The 16212-nt window shown below is 39.4% G+C and overlaps 1 protein-coding gene across 2 annotated transcripts in view; it reads left to right on the forward strand.

Moving 5' to 3' along the window:
* MYO3B (myosin IIIB) overlaps nucleotides 1–16212 on the forward strand; it is a 367772-nt gene that overhangs the window by 143457 nt on the left and 208103 nt on the right. For both annotated transcript variants that reach the window (XM_044380159.3, XM_057318508.1), the window contains exons 9-15: nucleotides 5106–5202; nucleotides 6159–6275; nucleotides 6790–6894; nucleotides 9301–9384; nucleotides 10222–10424; nucleotides 15252–15350; nucleotides 15695–15809. In XM_044380159.3, coding sequence (XP_044236094.3) covers nucleotides 5106–5202; nucleotides 6159–6275; nucleotides 6790–6894; nucleotides 9301–9384; nucleotides 10222–10424; nucleotides 15252–15350; nucleotides 15695–15809 — 820 coding nt within the window. The remainder of the gene's footprint in view (nucleotides 1–5105; nucleotides 5203–6158; nucleotides 6276–6789; nucleotides 6895–9300; nucleotides 9385–10221; nucleotides 10425–15251; nucleotides 15351–15694; nucleotides 15810–16212) is intronic.

A 16212-nucleotide genomic window follows, 5' to 3' on the forward strand; every position in this document is an offset into this window, starting at 1 on the left:
ATAGTAGTACTCTTTCTCCAGTTTTGAGTAATACTTTCCTCACTATATAGCTAGAATCCCCTGAATGTGGTAATAAGGGAGTTCCTCTGATCTTTCAGGTTCTTCTGATCTGTCCAACTTGTCAGTTTGTCCCTGAGCTCTGTCCATGGCCACAGAAGCCTTTGTCTTAGAGTCTGGAGGACCACCACCACCTTTGAGCCTAGACCTTTTTTTTTTTTTTAACTCCTTCCCTTTCTCTCCCTTTTTCCTCCACCTTCTATAGATTTTACCTCCTTTTGTATCTGGAATCTGGTGGGAGAGTTAGTCATTCTCCACTCCTCTCAGTTCCATTCTTAGATGAAGGGGAAGATTCTGAGCCTGAATGTGGAGGAGCTAAGGTGGAGGTAGCCTTCACAATGGTCCGGTCACAGCATGACTGTCCCCAAAATACCATCAGGCACTTCTCAGTGCAGCATTTAATTTCTCTCACTAGCATATTTCCTGTAATTATTAGGCTAAAACATATTTATTCCCTTCCTATCCTGAGTTATGATTTTAGAGGGCCTCCTTTTGCTTTGTTCTTCATCATAGCTGGGTAAAGGGAAGAATGCATCCTGCCACACCTATGTGAAGCCCTGTTTTGACCTACCTACATGGAAGTCACTGCTTCCACAGGTATAGTTGACAGATAGGAAGAGGCTAAGGGATTAAGGAATTACTTTCAGACAAAATATATAATATTTGCCAAAATCTTTCATAGGGCCAGCAGCTTGAACAAAGAAGTCTATAGCCCACTGAGGAGATATTAAAGAGCACGCATACACAAATGATTTTAACCATAATGCAGGCATAGAGATGAAACTATAGTGAAGGCAGCAGTACTTCAGGAATTTATTCCAAGAGAACAATCCCCCCAGTGTCTGAACCAGTTTGGTACCCTCTACAGCTTGTTTCTCATTCATGGGCTGGGCCTAAGAAATTCCAAAGTATCTCCCATCTTCTGCCTTATCTGTGCCTACTCTTGTCTTATGGAACTCAGCCTCTGCCTGTCTCACCCACTCTTCAGATCTAGTTCTTACTCTCCACCCATTCCCTTGGACTTGGTGTTTCAGGCTTGCCCTTGTTCCCACCCTACCTGAGCCAGGAATTCTGACACCAGTTTCCCCTTTTTCTGATCCCTGAAACCTAAGGTCAATCCTACTCACTATCCACTGCCCCCCACCAACCCCAAACTCGAGGAACCAGCCCAAGCCAGAGCTTTGAGTTTCTTCCTTTCTGAGCTTTAACCCCACAAACTCCATTTGTCTAGGAAGCCAGGCTTGGCAGCCATCATACTTAGAGCCTCAAAAAAAAGGTAAGAATCTAGCAAAAAGCATTATGGACTTCACTGAGATTCGAAAATATGTTTTGAGTCATTAAAACTTATCCTCTTGGTTTAATAGAATCCATCCATTTATCTATCTATTTATTCCTCTGAGCTTTGAAACATTCAATCCAAGAACCTTGTAGTTGGAAATTTGTAATTTTCACATTAAGGAATTCTTCCCCCCAAATTGATAATAGATGCTATTCTCAAGTAAGGCACTAGATGGAGCATGTGAATTTAAAGGAAATTTAAGCTGGTAATTGCCAGTGACAACAAATCATTTAATGAAAGAAAACAAAAAAATTTAAACCAAATTATATTTTATTAATTTCAACTAAAAATAGACAAATATAAGACAACATAATACTTTTTATGAGTATGCGTAAAGTCTAGAATAATTTTTTAATAACAGGTAAGAGCTGGGATAAGTATTTTTTGTCTTCAGTAGACTCTCCAAATCCCATAGCCAAAGGAAAATAAAGCAGATGGCAGTTTCAGAACACTAGTTGGGGAAGGCAGATATATATATATATATTTTTTTTTTTTTTTAATTTTTCTTTATTTTTTGCTGGTTGAGAAAACGAAGTAGTCTTGATAGAGTGGAGATACCTTGCATCAACATCAGCTTCTAGATTGCCAGCTTCAAATTTTGTAAGCAAATAAGTCTAAGGAATTTGGTTGCCAACAAGCATGGGGAGAGGTGATACATGACTAATCACAGCAGGTAAAATCTTTTCAAAGTTGTTTATAATATATTATAAGGGAAAGATTTTTATGAGAATCAAGCTCAGATTTGCAGACAGCATCTACATGATTCCTGGAGGTTAAATCTGTATTGGCATATAGACAGTCTGCTGCAGCGTTCAAAAATTGACAGTTTTGATCCTGGTGGTTTTGCATTGTACATGTCACCATGAAAGTCTCAGCTTTCTCTAGAGTTTATTTATTTGTGATATCACAAGTGAGGTTTTGTCAGTATTTCCATTTTTGGTTGGCTGTAAAAATGTCATACAGCATGAAGCCTGACGTCCCTTTTTGCAGGTCAAGCTGTCTTTCAGTTCAGGTCAGCAGTTACTGGAGGCAAAAAAATAATCCATGGGAAACTTGCCATTGATTCAGTGGTATTTCAAATTCTGATTTCTCTAGTCTTCCTGTTATGTTTACTTCTTGAAATCCCATGCATTCTATCTAGGGTATTTAGTTGCATTCAGTAGGGAGGCAGAGTAGAGAGTGCTTACTCGATCTTGACTGGAACCAGGTCTGTGGATGATTTTTTAATTCCTCATTTTCTTTGTTGAAGATGTATAGAATAAACTCTAACATAGCCTATATCATACAATTGCAAGGTAGGGATTTAGGAAGGGGATAAATTAGCTATTTATTTAATTTAATATGATTTAATATGATGAGAATTTAATTATTTTCTAAAAAATGTATTGTGATATTTCATTTCATAATGAGCTTCAAGGGAAAGAATGCTTAGGTTTTACATGAAGAAGATTTGGCCAGAAATACACACCCTCCTGCTATTCTATTTAGCAAAGTGGCTAGCTAGAAACAGGCAGCAGCTCTGAGTTTTGGTAAAAATTTGTATTTCAATTCAATCTGATTTCTCTTTGACATCACTAATATGTTCGGACACAGATGAATAAACCCTTCTGTTTAATAATTTTTAAAATGCTTAGGTTATAAATTTGATTTTATTAAGTAAAATTAAACTTCTCTATGTTGGATCTCTGTATGAATTAGCAGCAAAACTGGATCTAGTGCTGGAAATGACTAACACCACACTTCAGATACCCATTCTTCAAATCTGTCAATGATGGGAATTGGGAAGTAAAATTTAATAGGCAGGAAAAGAAAAAAAGTCATTGTTTTCTTTGCCCATTTCCATCATATTATAAAGTCAAGATTCAATATGTAGAGCTGTTGAATTTGCTTTTTCCCTTTTTCCCTACTTCTGTGAAATGCATGTAGCAGGGGGCAGAGTGTGCAACAGGGTGACGCCTACCTGGTATGTACAGCAAAATGTTCAGTAAAGCTGGCTTCTGGGGCCTGGCAAAATAAAATGGTATCCTGTGGAGCTATGATGATGGTGAGCCTAACAGGTGACAGTGAAGGACCATGCAGTGGTGCTTCTGAACTGACAGTACCTGGAAGGGATCTGACATGTGATTTTGTTTAGTTATTGGTATTCTAAGTAATATGTAGAGTTGCGCAAATTGTTGATTCCAAATTTCGACAATACTTGGTAAATTTTTTCAACTCTTGCATTTTTATATCCATGACTATATTGCTTTCACAGCCCCCTGTGAGATAGATAGTCATGAGAGATTCTGTTTATAGATGAAGAAAACTGATGCAGGCTGTTAAGGGAATTGCTCAGTGGCCCACAACACATTCCTCAGAACCCTGAAATGAGGACCCAGAGCTTTTAACTTCTAAGCTGCTGCTTTCCCCCTATACCACATTGAATACCTTTATGAAGGAATTACGGAAGGCCTACTTTGACTTGAACTAATTTTACACCTTAAAGAACTATATTTTGGTATGCCAAAGGGGATTGGTATCGTTTGCCAACCAAGTTTTTGTTTTTGTCATCTTTGCCAACCAAGTTTTTGAAATGCCTGTAGAATAATGCCCCCTAAGAGAAAAATCTCACATATTTAGGCAAGTGGATACATATAAAGATACTTGATGCTGCCTTTGTTTCTAATAGCAAAAATTGGAATCCATCTAAATGTTGATGATCATAGGACTGAGTAAATAAATTGGTATATATTCATATGATATAATATTATCCAGCGATTAAAGTGATCGAAATATGTATAGGTATGTGTATGTACATGTATAATTTAAAAAATCATAATGTTGAGTGGAAAAAAATTTTGCAGAATGAAACAATATATCATTTTTATAATTAACATATAGAATATGTATATTGCTCACATGTGTGACCAAATTTAAAATAGACTGGAAGGATACCCACCAAATAGTAGTCATTCAGGAAAGGGGAGTGGGATGAAACATGGGTAACAAAGGGATTTCAAATAAATCAGGTAAAATATTAACATTTTTGATTCGTTGATATTTGCTCAATTATTCTTTCAGTTTTAAATGTTTTTCAAAAATTTGAGGTTGATGCTGTTGGATAGCTAGAAGGGATCTCAAGGGCAGTACCTGTGTGAGAAGTATATACCTGACAATGAGCAGAAAGAAAATGAGATATTTCTTTCTGAAAAAGCTGTGGTTGGCATTTAAGAAGAGCAAACATAAGTATTAGATGGGCCCATTTGGCAATATTCCTCACTGTGGTAGAAGGGAGGCTTGAGGTCTGGAGCTCACCTTACCCCGGATAGCTCTACAGCAACAGGGAGAGGGCCCTATGGCTTGGGGACCTGGACTGCACTTGCTCTTCCTGTCCCCATCTCTGAAGTCTCTGAACATATCATGGGGGAAGATTGTGAATGAAACATTCTCATTGTCTGCGTTCTTTTTTTTTTTTTTTAAGATTTTATTTATTCGACAAAGAGAGAGACAGCCAGCGAGAGAGGGAACACAAGCAGGGGGAGTGGAAGAGGAAGAAGCAGGCTCATAGCGGAAGAGCCTGACGTGGGGCTCGATCCCAGAACTCCGGGATCACGCCCTGAGCCGAAGGCAGACGCTTAACCGCTGTGCCACCCAGGCGCCCCTCTCGTTGTCTGCGTTCTGCTACACTTTTTACTGCATTAACGCTGATGTTTTCTGGATAAATTTCTAGGCATGAAAGAATGCATACCAGAAGACCCTATCATGTGGAAGATGCTGAAAAATACTGCCTTGAGGATGATTTGGTCAATTTAGAGGTTCTGGATGAGGTACTAAATATTTAGCAGGCAATTCTCACCGATGACATTTGTTTCATGTGAATGGTCTGACCTTTTTCTTGTAGACCATGTTCTCCTAAGGTCACTTGAAAATTTAATTGTTTGTATAGCCTTGGGGTGAAGCTCAGGGAGCATTTGGTTGCTGTGACTACGATCCCGTGTTGCGTTCATTTAAAATCCCCCAAATGTCCTAAATGATGAAGATGAAAAGATTTGGATTTTTTCCAATAAAACCCTTTATATTGTAAGCCTAAATGATTTATTACATCACCAGAAATTATTTTCTGTTTTGGAGAAAGTGCAGTTTAACTCTTAAGATAGTTATTTGTTCTTCATAAAGAGTAGTTTTATTTAGGGAAATGGTGAAGGATAATACAACTTGGTTCTAAATTTAAAAACTGTGGTAATCCCCATTTAAAGTATGCATGTTTAATAGAGCTGTTAATTGCACTGGAACTGCTTTTGCTGATTCTAACTCTAGAGACCTTTAACTACAATGCATGAGTCACTAAAGTGTAAATAGAAGTGTTCAATTCCATATTCCCACCACATAAATTTTAAGTGCAACGCTTTGAGAAATGAAGTTACTGTTTTTTCTATACTTTATCAATAGGAACAGCCTATTAAATCAAATTCTAAGTAGAGCATTTTGATTGGATAAGACAAGTTTTTCATAATATCAGATAAAACCTTTGTTGGTTATCGCAGTGTCCTTTAGCAAGTCCTAAGTGGGCCTTGTTCTTTCAGCATATTCCTTTTTTTTTTTTTTCTTCTTCCAAGGCAAATATCTGCATTGAGGACCCTTAGTGTCACTGTATGATTTAAATCGACTACTTTCTTCTTTTAGAACAAAAACATTCTTGTGAGACTAAATTTGTTGTTATTTTTAGAGTTTTTTCTTGGTTGGAAATAATGTTCACTCTCAGTACTATCTATCCTCTTCTTAGGATACAATTATCCGTCAGTTGCAAAAGCGTTATGTGGACTTGCTGATTTACACATATGTTGGAGACATCTTAATTGCCTTAAACCCCTTCCAGAATCTAAGCATATACTCTCCACAGGTAAGGGTTGCTGTAAGAGCATGTTGCTCCTTAATAGGAAATTAAAAACCACAAGGGAAAATGAAAAGAAGGGAAAAGTGAGAATAAACTTCTGCTGCTTTAACAGTATATACCCCGACCTCCAGGTAATAATACAACACAGATAGAATTCTTCTACTTCGGGGGTAACTTTTTAGAGCAAGATATAACAGTAATAACTAACATTCATTTAGTGCTTGCTATATGCCGGGCACTGGCTTATCTCACTCCTCATAATCTTGTGAAGCAGGCACGATTATTAAAGCTGTTTGGCAGATGAGGAGACTTAGCATGGAGAAGTTAACTCCCTTGCAAAAGCTCATGAAACTAGTAAAGTGAAGAACTGGGATTTGAACCTAGGCCTGCAGACTCCAGAGTCTGTGGCTCTATAGCTTTCCTGATACTACAATTCTCCTAACAAGTGACAAAGCCTTTCATGGGCAGGAGGTACCGGAGCATTAGAAGTTTTCTTTAAATTAATTATTTTTTTCTTCAGTTTTCCAGACTTTATCATGGGGTAAAACGTGCCTCAAATCCCCCCCACATATTTGCATCAGCAGATGCTGCTTACCAATGTATGGTTACTTTCAGCAAAGACCAGGTAAGAACTCTCCTTCCTTCCCTGCCAAGTCACACAGTAGGATGTGTACTGTCTTCCTCTGCAGCTCATATGTCTTCCTGAACACTCCATTCTGGTTGCTGGTACTGATTCAAGGAAATAGAAAGTGAAATAGTAGCTCAGTGAAACAGGAACAGTGATAAAGTTAGAGCAGCCAGAGAACATGAACATTCTTTTGGGTAACGTAAAACATTCACATCAAGAGCACTCATTTTCCCTGATAAAATGTAATAAGAGTGTCTCTATTATGAATATGAGAACATAGAGCCAACATAAACCTGATTACATGACAACAACTGTAATAAAAACAATGTAGAATGACGTAAATGAAATTCCTTCCTATTAAGGTCTCAGAATTTTCATGGTTCGGTCCTTCTTGTGTTAAATACCGCACACAGGTTGACAGTGATCAAGCCCCACACCATTTAGCTGCTGATAAATTGTGGTGGATTTGGTAAAGACTGAACAGATTTTAAACTCAATGGTAGTTAAACACAAAGCTCACCCAGACAGCTTCCTTTCTGGACCTTCAACTCCAGGTGGTGACATATCCAACCTTGACCCTTCCTTTACTTTCAATCTGTATATTTTCTTTTGTGTCTTTAGTCTGTTTGAAATATAAGTAATAAAATTGGTAAGACAATTTTATGAGAGAGTTACTGTGTGTAAATTTCCTGAGACCTGTGAAGTCCCAGCTTTGGGTTTGTTAAGGAATAGATGAAACTATAATAGTGCAAGTTACAAAATAAAGTACATGGATTCACTATAGGTTAGAAACTTGGCTTCTTTAAATTCTTATCTTTCCCAGAGACTCGTGAAATGTCCATAGATTATTCATAGAGAGGAAGTCAGTGGAGAGAGATACATATATTTCTCAAGTTGAGAAGTTGCCCCACTGTGTTTTTTCTGACACTGAAGATTGTGTCTTTTCCAACACCAACCAATTCTTCAATTCTCCAACAGCAATTGGATGTCCAGTGGTTGAGTTCCATTCATGCAGGTTCTGACACTCACTTCCCAGAGTTAGTACAGACCCTACATGGTCAGGGCTCAGCCCCAGAGACTGCCCCCATCTCAGATGCCAGCCACAGCAGGGGTGCCCAGGCTACCCACACTTATGACCAACCTACAAATTCAGGGGTTTCCACAATCACCCTCAAGTCTGACAGATCACTAGAACAACGCACAGAGCTCAGGGAAACACTTAAATTTATTGACTTAGTATAAAGGATACAACTCAGGAACAGCCAAACAGATTACCCAGGGCAAGATATAGGGGATAGGGGTGGTGCAAAGCTTCCATGCCTTCTTTGGGCATGTGCCCTCCCAGCATCTCAAAGTGTTCATACCAGAAGCTCTCTGAATCTTTTGTTTAAGAGTTTTTATGACTCAGTCAATCTCTGGTCCCTCTCTCCTCCCTAGAAGTTGGGATGATGGGCTGAAAATTTCCACTCTCTCATCATTTATTTGGTCTTTCTGCTGACCAGCACCCATTGGGAAGCTATTTTGGGCCCTATTTTGAGCCACCTGGTTAGCAGTTAGGTTTGGTTGAAAGGGACTTTTTTGTGAATAACAAAAGATGGTCGTATCGCCCCTATTCAGGGAGGTCCAAGGATCTAAGGAGGTCTGTGCCAGGACCCAGAGACAAAAACCAAATACATGTTTTTTATTATACCACATCCACTAATCTTCTTGATACATGAAGAGATTCTAGGAATGAATGATAATAAGACCAGTATTACAAAAAAAACAAAAACAAAACACAAAACCCACAACCCCCCCCCCCCAAAACAGGCAAAGGATATGGGCTGGTCACAAAAAAGAAAATATGAATAATTTTAAACATATGAAAAGATCTCAACCTCACTCATAATAAAAGAAATGCAAATTAAAACTATACTGGGAGACCATTCTCTTACATTTCCAATTGGCAAAAATCCAACATACCCTATTAGTGAGGCTGTAGGAGAACAGGCACTTTCATGAATTGGTCCAGTCCTTAGGAAAACAATTTGGTACTGTCTATCCAATTTACAAATGTATTTATTTTTAGTTCAACAACCCATTTCTAGGAATTTATTCTATAAGAAGAACCTGCATGAAATATAATGCCCTACATATAGTGTTGTTCCCTGCAGTATACTCCTTATGTATGCATCAATACGAGGCTGGTTAAATCAACTATGGTACATCTGTACAATGGACCAAGCAGCAGTGGAAAGGTTGAAGAAGCTCTCAGTGTACAGAAATGGAAAGATTCCCAAGATAAATTATTCAGTGAAAAAATGAAGGTGTACAGGGGTGGATATTATATGGAAACCATCCCTGAACGTACAAATTGTTTACTGTGCTATGAGTTCTTCACTCTCACTCCATTTTCTGTGTCAGTGCATTGTCATCAGTGGAGAAAGTGGCTCTGGGAAGACGGAAAGTGCCCACCTGATTGTTCAGCATTTGACTTTCTTGGGAAAGGTATTGACCACCTGTTTTATGTGTTGTAACTAAAATCCTTGCCAGTGTAACTGCATATCTTATAAAAGATGGAAATACTGGTTTTTATTAGTAGTTACATAAAAACGTTTCATCTTTGTTATGTTTACTTCCTGATGGCGAGACTACTTAAGATGTCAGCATGCTATCCCTCTTTCACGTAGTGAGGAAAATAATGCCAGCACGAATTTACTAGATTATCAGCAATTAATTTTTTATGTTTTCATTGTAATAGAAACATTTAGCCATTAAGTAGTAAAAGTGGTTAAACACTAGGAACAGGAGCAGGAAGAGCCACTAAGGCGATTAAAGGATTGGAAAATAGAAATCTTTTAGCAAAAGTTGAAGGAAATGGAAATTTTTAGTTTAGTGAAATGGACGTTGAAGGAATGACTTAAAAAATGGTCTCGCAGTTACTTAGACTCAGGATTAGATTATTATGAGACTAAGATAGAATTTAAGGAGTATTTTCTATAGATGAGGTTTATTGAATATTATAATGGATGACTGAGAAAAGTTATGGGATCTCTCTATTTAAAACTCTTTTTAAACTGTTTAGGCATTTTATCTGTCAAGGATTTTAAGTGAAGTGTGGCTGGATGTAAAAATTGATAACCTAATCTAGCCTCATCTGACGCCTGTGCGCCTGGGGAGTTGCTTGTCTGAGAAAACAGTGCTGGTGGTTGATGCTAATTTCCCCAAGCGAAATTCTTCCCAAAAGGATAATGTGAAATTTGGGGGGGTAGGGAGGGGTGCCTGGAAATTTTGCTAAGATAATATTTCTAGAAGCTCCTCTTGACTGTTGTCTATTTGGCACAGGCCAATAATCAGACCTTGAGAGAGAAAATTCTGCAAGTCAACTCCCTGGTGGAAGCCTTTGGAAATGCATGCACTGCCATCAATGACAATTCCAGCCGCTTTGGAAAATATCTGGAAATGATGTTCACACCAACTGGAGCTGTGATGGGGGCAAGAATCTCTGAATATCTCCTTGAAAAATCCAGAGTTATAAAACAGGCAGTGTAGGTGCATTATTTTATCACTCTGTTTTTGCTCTGCAAGATAGACCAGGAGGCTTTGGTAATCTTAGTGGCTCCATTTCACCCTTCCTCTTAGCATACATGCCCCCCACCCCCACCCCCAGACTGCCCAAGAATAAGGAATTATTTAAGCAAAGGAGAAGTGGTAATTTTTAACCTAAAAGATGTTTTCAGGCCAAGTACAAAGGGTTGGGGTGGGAGTACTTTGGGATTAGCATGCCCATTTCTTTTGAGTTGGTTATACCAGCTAAAATTTAACAACATTGTGAACATTTAAATCATTAGGTACTGGGGCACCTGGGTGGCGTAGTTGGTTGAGTGTCTAGCTCAGGTCATGATCTCAGGGTCGTGAGATTGAGCCCCACTTGGGCTCCACACTTGGCATGGAGTCTGCTTGAGATTCTCTCTCTCTCTCTCTCTCTCTCTCTCTCTCTCTCTCTCTCTCCCTCTGCCCCTCCCCCACTCTCTCTTTCAAATAAATAAATAAATCTTTTAAGAAAATCATTAGATACCGTTAAATTGAATTTATCACTGATAATATTCCACATACTAATTTTTTCCCTAGATTGAGAAAGGAAAAAAATGATTTTGTTTTAAGAAGAGCAGTCCAGCAATAGTGATCAATGATATGGAATTCTCTGGATTCAAATGCTGGCTCTGACATTTACTGTCCTTGGTTATGTCACTTAACCTCTCTGTGCCTTATCTGTGAAATGGGGATGCCCATAGTGCCTACCTCATGGGTTTGCTGTGAAGATTAATGAGTTCATTTATATAAAAGTACTTTAAAAAGTGCCTTGTGTGGTACATGTTATTAGAGGGCTAACCATGCTTTTTATTATTATTGTGGGACACCAGACTTCCTCAGGATCATGGTCCATTCATGTATTTTCAGTAATTATCTACTGAATGCTTGTTGTATGCTACTGTTGTGCTCCCTGCTAGAGTTGTAAGAGTAAGCAAAATAGACAAGGTTGCAGTATTCATGGTGCTCAGAGTGGATGGGGGATGGGGGGAGAGGGAGGATCACAGGCATTAAACAAATAAATAAACTTAAAGGTAGGATAAGTCCCAGGAAACAATATAAGGTGCTATGAAGGTAAAAGAGGAGAAGGGCACACAACCTAGTCCAAGAAGAGAGGGGCTCCCTGTGTATGAGACAGTTAATCTGAGACCTGAGGATCACTAAGAGTTGGCCAGCAAGGTGGTGCTTCTCCCAGTGAGGGAGATAGGCCAAGATAAGCCTGAGACCAGATCATGCAGGGCTTTGGAACCAGGCTGGGGATTTTTGAACCTTATTCTAAAGGCAGTAGGGGGGTGCATGGGTGGCTCAGTCGGTTAAGCATCTGCCTTCAGCTCCGATCATGATCCCAGGGTCCTGGGATTGAGCCCTGCATTGGGCTCCCTGCTCAGCGGGGAACCTGCTTCTCCCCTTCCCTCTGCTGCTCCCCCTGCTCATGTTCTCTGTCAAATAAATAAAATATTAAAAAAAAAAAAAAACAAAAAACAAACCCAAACAGACAAAGGCAGTAGGAAGCCATTTAGTGTTTTCAAGCAGAGGAGTCACAAAACCCAAGTTGCATTTCAAATGATTGCTCTGGCTTCAGTGGGGAAAATGGATTGGAGGAGATGCAGTAGGGATCGTGTTGAGACCGTTAGGAGGCTTTCTGTTGGTAGATCCCTGTGAGACAGGATGTTGGCCTGGGCTAAGCTAGTAGCAGTGGAGAGAAGTCAGTGAACCTGAGAGCTGTGCAAGGAGATTCCAGAGCACTTGTTTCGGGATCAGAACTCAAGCGTCCTCCTCTGTCATATGTTTGCAGTTTCCTCACAAAATAGGGGCTAGCATGCAAATTAAACAAATAAACAAAAAGACAGAATGAGAGCTATTTTAGCTTCCCTGTGGCTTCTTGATTAATTTTTATGAAGTCTCTTGCTTCTTTCTCCCCAAATTAGGGTGGTTTTAAAGTTTATGGAGCTACCTCTGACAGAATGGAAAATACAGTTTTCTGTGTATTTGTATGTATGCATGTATTTGTACGAAAAGTGGTCTTTTACAAATATAATATGAAGAGGTTTCCAATCACAGCTGTGTCACTTATCATATATGCCACTTAATATAATACCCTCATACCTTATTTTCTTTATATGCAAAAAGGGCACAATAAAGTCACCCATTCAGGACTGTTATGAGAATCAAATGAGATATGTGATTTATACCAAACATAGAATCTGAAACATAATGGGTATCTAATATACCATAACATTATGATTATTAAATTTATTCAATATGATAGTAGTGATGAGGTAAAATAGACTGAAGATATTGGATAAGGGGAGAAAATGAGGCTTGTGCAGGTCCTGTTCACCTAACCTTTCTCATCTGCTCCCTTCTGGGCACATGTATCCTGGGGTTGGTTGTGGTCATATGACCAGTTCTGGCAAATGAGCATTTAATGGCAAGACCCTCTGGCAAAGTGCAAGATGGTGGCTACTGCATCAGCCTGGGCCCATGAGTGACTATGATGAGCACACCCCCCTTCCCTTTGCTAGCCTACAGTAGACATGTACTCCGAGCAAGAAGTAACCTTTTGTTGAGTTAGGCCACTAAGATCTTTGGGATGTTTATTATTGCAACAAAACCTAACCAAGCCTGATAGATACAGGGGCGAAAATTAAATTGAATTTATGCTAGGGGTGGATATTGGTCGGCAATGTTCAGAAGAATTGAGAACTAGAAATATCTGCAAAAAAACTGTAAGACAACAAGACCAAGATGGGTCAGCTGAAGCCTGCACATTTATCAGAGTTAAAAAAATAAGTGATATTTGTACCAGGCATACTGATTGATAAAGCCCTAAAAAGGCTTTACCATCTCTGTGACTAGTGTCATCATCCCTTAGATGCCCAAGTTAGGTACCGAGGCAGACTCCAGATCACTTTCCCTCACCACCTTCATTCATTCTCTCAGGATGTTCTTTTAGTTTTTCCTCCAAATAGATCTTTAAGCTTACCCTTGTTCTCCAACATCACTATCATCGCCACCTATCCAAGTCACTTGCTTTCTCACCTGGACTTCCTAGTTGGTCTCTCTGTATCCATCTTGGCTTCTTACAGTCTCGTCTTCAACCTGCAGCTAGAATGTACTTTTTTCAATATGTATCTACTGATGTCATACACTTACAGTCTATGTTGGCTCCAGTTTAAAACACTTCAAAGAATTCTAATTGCCTAATCAACAAAGTCCTCATTATGGCCTAATGGCTTGGTGTGGGTTGGCCCTGCCTACCTGCCCATCCCCTTCTCACTAGCATTTTTCTTTGGGGGAGGGTTGTATGTGGTATCATGCTCAGAGCCCTTGTGTATATGTTGCTCCCTGTCTTTGGAATGCTCTTTCCCCTTCTTTCTGTAGCTCCTTCCAGTCCCTTCTCATATTTCAGTGTTTGGCTTAAGTGTTATTTCTGTAGCTCCTTCCAGTCCCTTCTCATATTTCAGTATTTGGCTATAATATTTCTTATTATAACTTCCAAGGACTCTTACTTCTTCTGACTTGACACAAGTAGCCCTCATCCCCCAACATTATTCATCATCTCAGCCTTTTGTTTGTTTCAAAGCCCTCATCACAAGTTTCCTTGTTTCCTCTAACTCCGTCACTAGAAGGAAATCTCCAGAAGGCATGAAATCTCTTAGTCCTGTATCCCTGGCACCTGGTGCAGTGCCCACCATGACTGGCACTTGGTAAACTTATTAGTTGAGGGAACAAATGAGTGAGAAATGGCAGGCAGAGGCATCTAGAAAACAGAGCAGGAATAAGAATACACCAGAAAACCTATACGGATAAATGACCAAAGAAAGACCAGGATACCCAGGAGAAACCAAAAAAAAGAATGGGGCCCATGTCACAGAAGGGAACAAGAAGTAGAAAGAAGATTTCCAAAGAGCTAAGTTGGCCAAGATGAGGATTGGCCAAATCCTAGGTGTATCAACAGAAGAGACTGTCCTCCAGAGGAAGGAAAGGGATCCAGTGCAGGGCTTTTCAAACTGTCTATGCTGAAGGACCAGTTTAAAAAATTCTCAATCCATTGTGAACTAATACCTTGTAAAACATAATGAAAATGAATTATCCAAAAAATTATTATATCCTTGGATGTCATGGCAATGTCACGTGCTATAAAATGTCTAGACATGTACACTGACAGCAGTCCATAGACCACACTTAGAGTAGCACATATCTGAAAGGACCTTGGCCACGATGGCCTAAAAGAGGGTGGACAGCGGGAGACCAGGGGACTGGTGCATGCCGATTTGAAAGAATGCAGGTTTGAAAGAGTGGAGACCTCAGTTCTGGGACCAGTTCTGCTTCCTAACTTGCCATAGAACTGGAGAACCACTTCCTATCTGGGGCTCCAGTAAAATAGGGAGATTGGCTGATATCTCTCTAAGCTGGATATCACTGTCTCTTAAGCAACAAGGACTACAAACAGCAAGTGGCACAGCTGCATAGTCATTTGGGCTGTACTAGAAAGATCTCTAAACATGTGTAACCTGACCTGTTACATATGAATGTTCCATTCTCCAAAACTTCCTTCTGCCTAAAGATAAGTGTGTTTAATAATGTGACACTGTGACAATTACTATACTGATCCTATCACTATTCCTATTCTATAATTGGGATGTGGCCTATTTAATTTGCATATTTGAAAATGCAGATTTTCTACAGGATAATATTTTTCACAGAACGGAAATGGTGTAAATTACTTGAAGTGGGGAAGCAAAATATGTTATTAATAATATCCCCCCCCCTTTTTTCAGGGGAGAGAAAAATTTTCACATATTTTACTACATCTATGCTGGTCTTTATCACCAAAAGAAACTTTCTGAGTTCAGACTTCCTGAGGAAAAGCCTCCTAGGTAAGTATCAGGGGTTTTAGTTGTTGATTTTTAATGAATGTGTAACTAGCAATTGAGAAAACTTAGAAATAAATGGAACTGTTTTTCCTAACTGGACACTGATAGTCTCTTAAGTTGAAATACCCGGGATGAGATGGCAGGAACTACATCTCACCATTTTCATTTTCGAGAAAGTTCAGAAACTTAACTGCATCCATTTTACTCAGCCATGCACTCCATTATTCCACTTCACTATTAGACTGAAAGGGAAATGCCCTGGCGAAGAAGGAGCCCAGTGATGCCAGGGTATTCAGGGTGCTATTTGCCAAGTCAGTGCTCATTGTATTTGGTCATACTCCATTTAGGTATATAGCTGATGAAACTGGAAGGGTGATACATGACATAACTTCCAAGGACTCTTACAGAAGACAATTTGAAGCAATTCAGCATTGCTTCAGGATTATAGGGTTCACTGACAAGGTAAGTGATTGTCAAGAGAAAAACTCAAGTGTTCATATTCTTGGATCAATGTGAGTGAAGATGTGAATGTTCTAACTTGGAGGAGGATACTTTCTTTTCACCTGTCATCTGATCATGTATAAGTTCTTGCTCCTCAAAGTATGATCGGAAGACCAGAGATATTGTCATCTCCTCGGAGCTTGTTAGAAATGCAGACTCTGTAGGGCACCTGGGTGGCTCAGTTGGTTAAGTGTCCAACTTTTGATTTCGACTCTGGTCATGATCTTAAGGTCATGAAATCAAGCCCCAAGTTGGGCTGCACACTCAGCAGGGAGTTTGCTTGAGATTCACTCTCTCCCTCTGGCCGTCCCTGTCCTGCATGCACTCTCTCTCTCAAACAAATAAATAAATCTTAAAACGAAAC

This window comes from Ursus arctos, unplaced genomic scaffold (assembly GCF_023065955.2).
Source record: "Ursus arctos isolate Adak ecotype North America unplaced genomic scaffold, UrsArc2.0 scaffold_1, whole genome shotgun sequence".
NCBI classification, from domain to species: domain Eukaryota; kingdom Metazoa; phylum Chordata; class Mammalia; order Carnivora; family Ursidae; genus Ursus; species Ursus arctos.